At 42.3% G+C, this 13,490-nt stretch overlaps 1 protein-coding gene across 12 annotated transcripts in view; it reads left to right on the top strand.

The window, feature by feature from the left end:
- The window catches only part of LOC311039264 (myomesin-1-like), a 47,224-nt gene that overhangs the window by 16,399 nt on the left and 17,335 nt on the right, over window positions 1-13,490 (top strand). For 8 of the 12 annotated variants that reach the window (XM_084049012.1, XM_084049007.1, XM_084049009.1 and 5 more), the window contains 12 exons: window positions 995-1,136; window positions 2,208-2,407; window positions 3,152-3,205; window positions 3,332-3,456; window positions 3,582-3,765; window positions 4,371-4,545; window positions 5,066-5,187; window positions 7,941-8,462; window positions 10,673-10,869; window positions 11,767-11,893; window positions 12,451-12,635; window positions 12,978-13,092. In XM_084049012.1, the coding sequence (XP_083905138.1) occupies window positions 995-1,136; window positions 2,208-2,407; window positions 3,152-3,205; window positions 3,332-3,456; window positions 3,582-3,765; window positions 4,371-4,545; window positions 5,066-5,187; window positions 7,941-8,462; window positions 10,673-10,869; window positions 11,767-11,893; window positions 12,451-12,635; window positions 12,978-13,092 (2,148 nt within the window). The remainder of the gene's footprint in view (window positions 1-994; window positions 1,137-2,207; window positions 2,408-3,151; window positions 3,206-3,331; window positions 3,457-3,581; window positions 3,766-4,370; window positions 4,546-5,065; window positions 5,188-7,940; window positions 8,463-10,672; window positions 10,870-11,766; window positions 11,894-12,450; window positions 12,636-12,977; window positions 13,093-13,490) is intronic. The other 4 variants (XM_084049013.1, XM_084049014.1, XM_084049005.1 and 1 more) reach the window with 1 other exon arrangement.

Here is a 13,490-nt window from a genome sequence, read left to right as displayed (position 1 = left end):
ATTTGTGAAATACTTGGGGAAATGTTGGAATTGTTTTTAATTGATGAAAAGTTGTGATTTTTTGGGGTTTCAACCTTTTAAAAAAATGTTTAATTTTTTTTATGTAGGAAACGAAAAAAAAGGGATATTTACTCCCAACCCATAAAATTTGGTCCCATAAAAATTGGTTGGGACCCGTCTACAGATTCATTTTACATTATACCCAAGATATTTGGTAGCTACGAGTATGCCAAAAGTCTTGCAAAGAGGCCTTGCTTTACCCATAGCCACAACCTTTAAGAGTCTCCGCTCTTATCCCCTTTCACTCAGGGGCTGGCGGCTGCTAATTCTGTCCCTGCTGCCCACTCTCTCTTTGCTCTCGGCTTGTGCTTAAGACCAGTGACATTCCTGGCACCGAGCCCTTTGAGCCCCCTATGAGTTCGGGAAGGGTCAAACACCCAGCTGGAATTAAAGCACTATCGATACACCTTCACGTGAAAGCCGTGCATTTGGCTTTAAGTTGATACAAATTGTATTGTTTCAAATAGGGGGTCATCTTGTTTGCAATCAGGGTTTACAATATAAATATAGAAAATCACACTACCTGTACATTGTATAGCATAGCAAACATAAGTTGATAAGACCAGATGGGTCTTATCTGACACAGTAGACAACAGTTCTTATACTGTTAGAGCCATACAGTCAAATATAAATGTATGTGCACATTAAGTACTTAGTGGTGACAAATATGTTCTGGGTTTTTAAGAAATATAAATATTTATACATTTATAAATGTGAACTATTTACATTGTCTACTGCTATAATTTACAGGTGAAAAAAAAAGACCAAGAAAGAGTCAAAGACCAAAATACAGGGCCAAAAAATAGTATGCAGAGCTCAAGACTGAAGGAGAGTTTTTTTTCCCCCTGAAGCTGTTAGAGCCCTGAACAAAGACAAGGAATAACAATAAATAAAGTCAAAACAACACTAATGTGTTTGCTTCTGTATCCATCAGATGCTGAGGCTGAGGTGGAAGGGGCCCCAGGCGCCCCTCTGGATGTGCGCTGTCTGGAGGGCAATAAGGACTACATCATTGTGAGCTGGAAGCAGCCAGCGATTGACCGCGGCAACTCCATCCTGGGCTACTTTGTGGACAGGTCAGTCACTAGTACGCACTACTGTATGTCACTGCCTGCACTCTGGTTTCTAACACTACCATAATAGTCCCTCCCCCCTCTCCCCTCCGATCCTTTCAGAAATGAGAGCCCTCAATGAGTTGAGAAACGGTCAGGATAGCATGTTGGTCAAAGAGTTAAAGGACCATAACGCTGTCAATCCCGTTGATGGCTTATTTTTTTTTCGTTTTTTTCACCTTTTCTCCAAAGTCATTCAAATATTAACAAAAGTCTCTTGTGTATCGTAATTGAATCAATGTTGGCTACACATAATTCTGAAGTTAAGAAGTCACAGACGTTTGAATTTCTCCAGGGATAATTTCAAATCAATCCTAGATTTAAAATGCATTAGAATGAAGTGATACCTACAGTATCTCAAGCAATTTTCGAGCCTCTGCAAGTAGATTTTCTTAATACTGTATTGAAAATAATGGAATCCAGTGGCATCCTCGAAAATCAAACAAACCTCGGTGGGCAGTAATATCAAGTATACTGTGAGTCGTATAATAGGCTGAACATGCCAGACCACCGGCATGGTCCTTCAAAGAGATAACTACAATGTCTCTGTTAGGAACCCCTCCACAGGAGTGTTTTGTTGAAGTGCACCTATCTCTTAGTCTTGAGCCACTGATTTTACTACCTGCTCACTCACTAAAATGCCTGAAACATACAGTATGCCTTTGATTGATTGATTGAATACTCTATTATTCAGAAATGCAAACAGCACATGGTACAGTAAGACATTATGGCTAAAAAGATGACACAAAAAAGTCCTCGGGACTTTCCATTGTGGTCCTATGTATTCAATTCTTCAACATAAAGAATTCACACAATAATACATGTCATCAACAAATACAAACACAAATACAGTACAAAAGAGATGCCTACTGAGACAACTATTATACTCAGACAATGGGGAAAATCCAAGGCTAATACAACTGGACAGAATCCTTTGCCTGCCCTACTCTAATCCCCTCCACTGAGAATGTAGGAACATACTATGCTTAACGTCTGTTGAATGTGTGCAATCTTTTTTTCCCTCATTGTGCTCAGATGTGAGGTTGGGACCAACCACTGGATCCAGTGCAATGACACCCCGATCAAATTTGCCCGTTTCCCGGTGACAGGCCTGGTGGAAGGACGTTCATATATGTTCCGCGTGCGCGCTGTCAACAGCAGCGGCATGAGCCGGCCCTCCAGAGCCTCTGAGCCAGTGGCTGCCATGGACCCTGCTGACAAGGCCCGCATGAGAGGTACCGGTGGCAGGCCTTATCTTTATGTTGTTGCTGTTCGGCAGAAACCTCTTATCTCCATATTCTAACTTTTTGTGTTTTTTTTTTTGTAAATTAACGCCCCTACTTGATCATACGACAGTGTCACACAAAAGCATCAAAAGTAGCAGATCTACAAGCTCAAAACGCGTCGCTTCGCACCATGTTTTGAGCTTGTAAATCTGCTACTTTTGCTGTTTTTGAATTTGAATCCTGAAAGGTAACAGTTTTGGACAGATTTCCACCCGACAGAGACGATGTGTAGTGTAGTGTTGAACCACCCACACTGCCCAATAATGTCCAGTTGTTTCTGCATGTTGTTTGTCTCCAAGTTTTCTATTTTGTTTGGACGACGCTCGCTTGGCTGACTAGCCTGCTATATGTCGCCCCTGAAAATTGGATTCTCAATCCCAAAGCAGTAAATCTGATTAAGTAAAGGTTAGAATCCATAAAGAAAAATAAGGTCCACCCACTGGATCCTGCTCCAAAGTTTAAAAGTTTTATTTTGGTTCCTTTTACACCATTATTGAAAGTGAAGTTTTGAGCCTATCGGCTCTTCATCAGACTAAGTAAAGGTTAAACATGATACATCGATCTTAAGTGACCCCATTATCTATTGTAGTCATTCTATTATTTTATGTGCGTAAATGTCTCAATCTTTCATGTTTTTGCACGATATTATGATAATATTTTAGGCATCTTCTTACACTGTGTCTTGCCCTGAAGGTACGTCTGCTCCTTGGACTGGTCAGATCATTGTCACAGAGGAGGAGCCTGCAGGTAGGAACCCCAAAGGGATTCAAGACTTTTGAATGATTTCTGTGATATATTTCCATCCTTGTTTCTATTAAAGCTAAAAAGTTAAGTGAACTATAATTCTTGATGCGTCTCTCTTGTCCCGGTCAGAGGGCGTGGTTCCTAGCAAGCCACACGAGCTGCAGGTGACAGAGGCCACCAAAAACTACGTGGTGCTAAGCTGGAAGCCACCGGGTGAGAAAGGCAACGAGGGCATCATGTACTACGTGGAAAAGGTAAAATTATGCCTATGTTAACATCAAACGCTTACAGAAATTACCTATACAGTGTGGACCTGATCAAAACGATTATATATGTGAATGTATATGATGGTTGATGCTTCAATCCTGTGTTCTTTCAGTGTGTCGCTGGCACAGACACCTGGCAGAGAGTGAACACAGAGCTCCCAGTTAAATCTCCTCGCTTCGCTCTGTTCGACCTCGCCGAGGGCAAGTCCTACAGCTTCCGCGTGCGCTGCTGTAACTCTGCCGGTGTCGGGGAGCCCTCGGCTCCCACCGAGCCCACCACCGTTGGTGACAAACTTGGTGAGGAGGAGTCATCATTTGCATCATTTGTTCAAGACGTAAACGGTGAACCATCCATGTAATCAGAGCAGTGGTGGAGTACTGGAGTATTTCCAATTTTCAATACATTTACTTCTACTCCACTATATCTCAAAGGCAAATGTTGTACTTTTTACTCCACTACAATTATTTGAAAACTTTAGTTACTAGTTACTTTGTAGATTTTGATTATTATTACAAAACATACTTTAACCACTTCAGCCATATGTATCCTTTGGCTATTTGAAAATAGCCGATCTACAAGCTCACAACGCGTTGCAATGCGGCACGTTGTGAGATCTGCTATTTTCAAATGTTTTTTATACATATGAAAACTTGTGAAATGGGACATTCTGCATAATCAGTAGTATTACTTTTGGTACTCAAGTACATTTTTAATACAGTACTTTTACTTGTAACAGAGTACGTCTACATTGTGCTATTGATACTTTTACTTAAGTAAATAATTGGAGTACTTTTTCCACCACTGGTAATCAGAGCATGGATGGAATGATCTCGCTCCGAGGCACGTTGCACACGGTTCACTCTGGTTTTTCTTTCGCACACCGTCTTCTTCCCGTCCACAGATATCCCATCTGCCCCGGGCCGCGTGGTTCCAACCAGAAACACAGACACATCAGTGGTCGTTTCCTGGGAGAAGTCCCAAGATGCCCAGGAGCTGGTTGGATACTACATTGAGTGCAGCATTGTGGGCAGTGACGCCTGGGAGCCCTGCAACAACAAACCTGTTAAGAGCACCAGGTAAATGGATACATTGCAAAAATGTACCCTTAAACATATCCAGATCCACTTAAATTCCATTAAGAAACCACAAATAATGTAGCTCGCTTAGACAATATTGGCATGTTGGACAATAAGAGCAAAACCAAAATCACTGGGAAATGAAGTACGATGATCGCTTTACAGGCTTTAGACTCTAACGCCTCTAAAGTTTAGAGTATCTGTGAATATTTTGTCTAGTCTCCCAAGACATCACGATATCTAATTTTAAAGACGAAACAGCATTTTAAAATGTACAATTGGACTCGTGAAATATGGTTTCGCTTTTATTTTTCCAACAGACTGATTTGATGTGTCCTTGAATGTCTTCTGGGAAACTAAAATAAGACCTTCAATCAGTGTCTTAAAATGTCTTGCCCTCACTTGTTCTCTTGACTGCTTTTTGGGCCAGACTATATTTCATGTAAAAGCTGATCACAGATGTCCAATTGGATTGAACAGAATGTTGTCTCTGTGTCAACTTGTGTTCCCTTGTGTTCAGATTTATCTGCCATGGTCTGGTGACGGGAGAGACCTATGTGTTCAGGGTGAGAGCGCTGAATGCCGCTGGGATCAGTGGTTGTTCCCCGGAATCTGAGCCTGTTAAGGTCAAGGCTGCTATCGGTGAGTAAAGTGAAAAGGTCTGGACAGCTTCATACAAGAGGGTAAGAGGTGATAGGATCAGATATGCAGAGATAATGAGACCCATAATCCACTTTCAGCAGCACTCAAAAATGACCTCTGGCCAGTGTGTTGTTGACCAGAACAAGTGCTGTAAATACACAGTAGTAATTGTTTAAATACATAATATATAATATGTAATACAAAATAGAATAATTATTCTTATTCTTTTCTTATTTTTTGTTATTTGTTTTCAATTGTTACATTATTTACAATAGTTGAATCCAGAGGTACATGCATTGGAATAAGGCTAGTAGTAATAGTATGAACCTATATTTATGCCAATTATGTTTTATGTTTTGCTATATTGCTTAAGGAAAATTTGATTTCTGGAAACAGACCTGGAACTCTGCAGATGTTTCCATACTCCATATTATACAGTATGTCTTTACGTGGGCTGCCAATGTCTTTTAATGGCCATTGAGATACAGTATGTCTTCAACTCTGTGTACCATCTACACTTTTATATGTTGTTGTTGTTTCACATGGTTTCCACTACGCTACCTAGTCACGTCACGTTATTGTGCACCTGTCATGTGCCCCACCCGCCGATCCCACCCACCCGCCCACCCACGCTCGCAGCCACCTCTATCCCCCCTCCTCCCCGCACAACCTGAGGTGGGATCAGGGTCAGGACTTGTAGACTTCCTCTAATTTGGGTCAGTGCGATCCAACTCAGTGGTTGTTGCAAACCAACCAACCCCACCTTGCGTCCGTTCCCCTGTCACGTGCACCACCCACCCACACCCCATTTCCCTCTCTCCTATCCTGGACACGAGCCGTGTCGGCAACCCTCAGCTGGTGTTAAAGGTACCCCCCCCCCCACCCACAGATAGTCTATTACACCAATCCCCCTATAGTGCCTTTGATTTTGCATTGTTTGTTTTCTATTTTCACCTGGGAACACTAACCAAGTAGTATTGCTCTGTTGAAACCTTCATGCACAGAACTGTATTTAAATGACTGACAACGAGTCACAAATCAGTGTGTTCAGATTTCGGTGCACACCATTGGCTGGGTTATGAAGTGGATGAAATAGGGCAATAGGCTATCTTTCTCCCTTCTCTCTCTCTCTCTCTCTCTCTCTCTCTCTCTCTCTCTCTCTCTCTCTGTACTTGTCTCTCTCTCTCTCGCACTCAGCACTGATCAAGCTCTGTGTTGACGTCACACACAACAGAAACCATTGCCAACAACAGAGATTTGCAGACGTCAGGCATGTCCTGTACTTATTTGACACACATACGTCAGTATACTGTGACGTCAGGCATGGCCATATATGGGCTATGCATCAGGCATTGGCACTATATGACAGACTCACAGACAGACAAGACTATTAGAATTTTATATAGAAGATTGTGCATTTATGCATTTGTATATCATACAGTATTTATAATGGGTAATCAATCCTCCAGACGATAATAGATAGATAGATACTGCATGAAACAGAGCAATGTTACTGTTAGTATGTCTCTGGCCTGCATGCTCTCCTCTTACGTCTGCATTCCAACTGATCCCTGCTTCCCAGTTGCTCCATTTTGTCTCTCTGCACTGTGACTAAAACAGCTAATGCTTAACTTATACTAGTCGCATGCCAATCTACAAGCTCACAATGCGGCGCGTTGTAGATTGTTTGCAGATTGGCTATTTTCTTCACACAACTCCGTCATACAACAAAGTATTTAAAAAATCGAGCTGAGCAGCTTATGAAACACTCTTAGTGACAATATCTATGTATTTCTTAGAAATCTAAGTATCAACAGAACACAAAGAACACAAAAAATAGTAACAGATTTCAACTTGTTTTTAGCAAATGGTGATATGTTAACTATTAAGCATCTTTTTGGACTATTACACTAATATGTAATAGGTTCATATTTTTAGTTTAACCCACAGATGTAATGAAATCTATGATTCCTAAACTAGGCTACGGTTAGCTTTTTACGCACACACACGCACGCGCACGCACGCACGCACGCACGCACGCACGCACACACACATTAACTAACTTTCCTGCTTCATATGCCCTTGCCGTGTCATAAACCCTAATTGTCCATAGTCACACGGCAGCCATTTTGCTCTTACGTTATACTGGAAGGGTGGAAAACCCTCATCTCATAAAGTGGAGGTGAGTAAATCCACTGAGCATGATGTAAGAGACAAATGGCTGCCGTGTAGTCTATGGATGGTGCCAAGCGACATCCTCCCATAGATGTCACTTGTTGATCATCTTGTCTTCATGTCCCACTTCATCAGATGAAGACATTGTATTGTATTTGATATCGTCACTGTCGGATGGAAACCTCATTTGTCCAAAAGTGTTCCTTTGTTATTATTTTACGTATTTTACGACTTAAGATAGTGAAAATAGCCGATCTACAAGCTCACAACTGTGAGCTTGTAGATCGGCTATTTTCACTACCTTTGTTTAACACTTTTGTATGATGAAGTATAGTAGGACATTAATCTACGAAAAAAACATAAAAAGTTGAAATATGGAGATATGAGGTTTCTGCCCGACACCAGCGATTTATTGCTATGAAGGATAATAATTTCTTCTTCTGCTTGTTCTCTTTCCTAATGTAGCTCTTGAATGGTGTGTGATTGACAATGAACGTGAAGCTGTCTTGGTGAACGGGATCCAGTGCCTGTCTAAAATAGCCTCTTTTTGCTTTTTTTCTCCGCTATAACTCCTGTAGGGGGCGGTATTCGTCACGGTGTGTTGCCGGAGATGGGGCCGGGGGTTTACGTGGGTGGACTAACCGAGCACAGGCCACACTGCTGGACGGGCACGCATGCGACCGTCCAGTACCCCCCTGACACTATGCGCAACAAGCCCAACGCTCAAACTGACACTGTGACATGGGCAGGGGCCAGGCCCACGAAGGCCCAGGCTGGGGCTTCGGGTGGTCCAGGCCTCTCAGAGTCTGTGACCACGGTGGAGGGTAAAAGCAAGGGGGCCAAGAGGGGCAGTGTGACCTTCGCCCCCGACCTGGTGGTGGTGGTGAATGACTCGGTCACAGACTCCATGTCAGGCTCTATTTCTGACCCGCTTAGCCGCACTGTCAGGGACAAAGTACCCTTAGCCCAGGTTAAGGATCAGGCTGTAGGCACAGCCGCAGAGCCGCTGACCGGCGGCGGCCAAGCACGTAAGTTGCCTGTAGACGGTTCTGCTAAACGGGGGAAAGAGAGGCCCGGGAGAGACCCCGAAGTCTCTGAAGGTGAGCACTGGTCAGACGTCAACCCCCTTCATCAAATCTGAGAAAATAAATACTACTTCAAATGTAATTGCTCTGTATTTCCCTACTTGTGAGAAATCTTTCTTCACATGTTTTTTCCTTCATCTTTTTTTCTTCTAAGAGATCTTGTCTAGATAATACTGTACCAATTTGGGAAGTCCGACTTTCATATTCGCAAGGAAGTTGCATAAAATATAGGTAGTGGATATTCAGCCATTGGACCCTCTGCAAATTACACCAATTGATTGTCCTGGTTTCTTAGGCAATCACACTTGCAGTTGGATCAGTCTAATATAATTTAATTAAGTTGAGTCTTGGATTTGGTGTGGTTTAACTGATCAATGAATTATATGGTTATGTGTAGGCGTGGGTTTGGTGATGTCAATGTGAGGAATAGGATCTCTTGGGAGAGCGCCCAGCAACTCATAATGTTTGCTTCACCAATGCCGTCCGACAGCTTAATATCCACTGCCTAAAATATAATGTAATTAAGCACTGGTACTGTAGGCCTGTTGTTCAAAGGTAAGTCACTGTAAAACACCAGTTAAGATTAACTCAACACAGTCACATCCTTTAGATAATATTGCTGGCCACCATCACAGTGCTGGCACACACACAAACACACACACCAGGGGGATACATTTGCTGCACAACCTCACTGTTGAAGACTTTTTATTAACTTTCTTGATGAATTGAATACACAGGACCACAATAGAAACAAGCCCCTAGGCCTATAGGGCTTTTTGTGTTATCCTTTTAACAATCATTGTAAAATCGTACCTCTGTACTATTTGCAAACTGTTAATAAAGTATTCAATCAATCAATCAATCAACTATCCCTTAACTTAAGGCTGGCTCCTTTAGAGCCCACGACCACGTCAGAGCACATTAATACACATGTAGAGCTATGACACGCTGCAGGAGCCAGCCAATCACAACCCTGCCCTTGAAAAGTGGGTCATCCAACCACAACATGAACTGAGGACGTGTGACCTGAACCTTTTTGGTGATGTAGGCTACTCTATTTCCTCCCCTCCCTTCCTCGTAGAACCTTAGCCCACGCCCCTTTCCCTAAATAGGGGCGAATATCAGCGACACGTGACTGTTCTGTTCCCACCCGACAGGCAAATTTATTATCACCATGTAACACTATACGTCCTGCTGAAAGAACTCTCCCTCCAATTCACACCTTCAGTCCAGTCCCCATGCAGAGATCATTTTGCACCAGTCAGAAAACATTTTGATTACTTATAATAATTATCATCACTTCAATCATTATAATATTAGCGTAGCATTAAGCTGCACTATGTAACTTTCCTCTTCTGAACTCGGTTTCCTGGGCAAGTGTTGACATTTTTACCATTGCGCTAATAGAGCCGGACTGCTTGCTCAGGAAATAAATTGAATCTTGACCATCAGGTCAAAATCTTGTATACAGATCCTGTGTCTAGGTCAGACATGACCTAGACACAGACAACCCCAATTGTATTATTAAGTTCTATTGTATTAACATACTCTACCATACAGATTGGACACATTTATATTTTATTCATAAAAGAATAGTTACATAGTGCTGCTTTACTATGCAAATTACAGTGGAATAAAAAAGGTCAAAGGTTTATACGAAGCAGTTCAATTGTGTGGTTTGATTATAGCAGATTACAGCAAGTATTGTCTATGTATTACCGACCGTCTTTATTTTTTAATAATTCATAATACATATGAGAAATACTGTGACCTTGGTCATACTAGATGCAAGAGAAAAGTGGCATGGCCTGTTCTTGCAGTGAAATGGGAAAGTTAATGGAACACTGAAGCTCATCAGTCACTAGATGTTGGATATTGTTATAATATCATGATATGGCATAGATATTGTCTTTTCCTGGTTTTAAAGGTTGCATTTCTGAGTGTTTTATTACTGATGATTATTTATTTAATAAAATGTCATTATGAAAATAGTTTGTGAAAGCACCAACAGTCATCCCCACAATATATTGTCACAATATCAATATGAAGGTATTAAAGAACAAACGTGTGATATGATTTAGTCCATAACGCCCAGCGCTACTCATGAAATGCATTATTACAGTATTAAAACTATGATTAAAGCTTCCGTCTCCCATTACGTTCAATACTGATGTCATAATTGTATCATCATGGTGCTAACGTGAGTCCTCTCCACTGTACCCCAGCCTCTCCTACACCTCCCTACGGCATCAGTGTGCTGGAGTGTGTGAGGGACTCCATGGTGCTGGCGTGGAAGCAGCCGCAGTTCATCGGCGGCGCCGACATCACCGGCTACTTTGTGGATTACCGTGAGGTCATCGATGGGGTGACAGGGAAGTGGCACGAGGCCAACATCAAGTCTGTCAGCGACAGAGCCTACAGAGTGAGTCACACGTTCTAATGCTTTTTCATACCAAGGAGGACCCTCCAAATTAACTCATTGAGTGCCAGGATTGCCAGAATTATTTCAGAATTGATTCTGAAAAGTACCAGAGTTTTTTTCACAGAAAACAAAAAGTGCTTAGGAAGCGAGATACAGCCTTTTTCAGTTCTAAGTTAAACAAGGAGTGGATGGAGCTGCACATCTTCAGATGATGATATCTTGTGTTCTGAACATGTTTTTTTATGCTAATTTTTCAAAAACACGTGGCACCCAGCGCCATAGCGGTAAAAACACGTGAAACACGTTAATGGCACTCAGTGAGTTAATATGTATTGGGCTGGAGACCCCCCCCCCCCCCCCCCCCCCCCGTCTGAAAATATTTTGTGCCAGGGAGACACACATACAAAAAACATACAAAAATATTTTAAAACAAATTCAATTATTTTCTAGATTTCTTTGAGATATAGCAGATTTACAAGCTCACAATCAGCTACTTTCCAAATAGCTGATAGCTGTATATCGTCTCTGTCGGGTGGAAACCTCATTTGTCCAAGACTGTCAAATTCAAAAGTAGCAAAAGTTGTAGATCTACAAGCTCGAAGCGCGTCACTTCGTGCCACGTTTCGAGGTTGTGGATTGGCTGCTTTTGATGCTTTTGTGTGACGCTGTAGTATGATCAAGTACGGCGTTAATTTACCGTACGAAAAAACACAAAAAGTTAAAATATGGAGATTATGGAGGTTTCTGCCCGACAGCGACGACATGGTGACTGACTTTGAGGACCATTGTCCCTCTGATGTGTGTCAGCGTCACGCTGATCCATTCTGAAGGCTGGAAGTCAGAGAAAATAAAAAGATACTTTGATGTTCTGACGCCTGCGTCTGTCCGTCCGGCCAGGTGTCTGACCTGAAGGAGAACCGCAAGTATCAGTTCCAAGTGAGAGCCGCCAACATGGCAGGTGTGGGCATCCCGTCTATGCCCAGTGACACCTTCCTCTGTGAGGAGTGGACCATCGCTGTGCCAGGTGGGTAGTACCCGTGGCTGTTGTCTTTGGTTTATCCCATTAAGACCAGGAAAGCATCTGTCGTTTTAGATTTTAACCACTTTAACCATTATCTTATACTTTGGCTATTACAAAATAGCAGATATACAAGCTCATAGAGCTATGAGCTTAACTCAAAGTGGTTCTCAAACTTTTTCATGTCAAGGGCCACCCAAAATGATATGTATTTGGCCGCGGACCCCCATCTCAAAACACTTTGTTCCAAGGACCCCCAGAAGCAAAGATTTGAGTTAAAAATATTTAAATTATAATGGTTAAAGTGGTTACACAGATGCGTTCAAAAGTAACAGATCTACAAGCTGGAAACATGGCGTGAAGCGACCTGTTTCTAGCTTGTAGATCTGCTACTTTTGCTGTTTTTGAATTTGAATCCTAAAAAGTAACAGTTTTGAACATATGAGGTTTCCACCCGACAGAGACGAGACGATATATAATATACAGTATATGAATGATCTGCAATGTTAGCATTTATCTCAACACCGTGCGTTCTGCTCTGTCTCTGTGATTGGAACACACAGGACCTCCTCATGATCTGCAGGTCAGGGAGGTGCGCGGGGACTCTGTGGCGTTGCTGTGGAAACCCCCTGTGTACCAGGGTCGCGACCCCGTCAACGGGTTCTACATTGACATCAAGGAGGCGGAGGCACCGTTTGAGTCCTGGAGAGGAGTCAACGACAAGGCTACCGAGAAGAGCTTCCTGAAGGTCATTGTCCACCTCCCCCAACTCTAACATCCATTGACCTGTACAGCAACAACAGCATGTGTCATCTAAACCAGTGGTTCTCAAACCTTTTCATTATAAGGACCCCCAGTTTCATATTCATTAGGCCACAAACCCCCGTTTGATACGATTTCTATCTCTGAGACCGTAAAATCCTTAGTGACAGAAAATGGACCCCGTAAGGGTCCATTTGGTTCCTAATAACTATCAATAATTTACCTATACTAAAATATGGAGCAGGAACCCCCCTCAAGGACCCCCTGGGGGTCACCTGAACCCTCTTTGAGAACCACTGATCTAAACTATGTTATCTTTCATCCACAGATTAAGAATCTGAAGGAGGGAGTGTCGTATGTGTTCCGTGTGCGTGCTCAGAATAAGGCTGGTGTAGGAAAGACCTCTGAAACCACAGAGGCAGTCCTGGCCCAGACAAAACCAGGTATGAAGAGATGGGCTTAGAAAATGTGTGAAAGTCACTATTATTATTACTATTATTATTATTATACGTGGTGTAGTAGCAGCAGTAGTAGTAGAACAGTAATAGTATTGAATACAAGAACGCTCGTCCCAATCCTCCTTGTATTTGTCCCAATAAAACAAATACAAGGGAGATGTGGGGGAGCAGTCCGCGGGGAAAGAATGTGGGCGAGTGTGTTTTGGGGCGAGCGTTCCGGTTATCGTTTCATCACGGTAGCAGCTGTAGTACTGGTATTAATTGCAGGAATAGATGTAATGCTATACAGCTAAATTCTATTAAGCTATTATTAAATATATGGACATGTATACAGTATGTATTTACAACTTTGTCAGTGACTTTATTTCTAGAGTCAACATCAC

Source organism: Gymnoscopelus microlampas, assembly GCF_963454915.1.
Source record: "Gymnoscopelus microlampas genome assembly, chromosome: 22".
Classification (NCBI taxonomy): Eukaryota; Metazoa; Chordata; class Actinopteri; order Myctophiformes; family Myctophidae; genus Gymnoscopelus; species Gymnoscopelus microlampas.
This window is presented reverse-complemented; position numbering and strand designations above follow the sequence as displayed.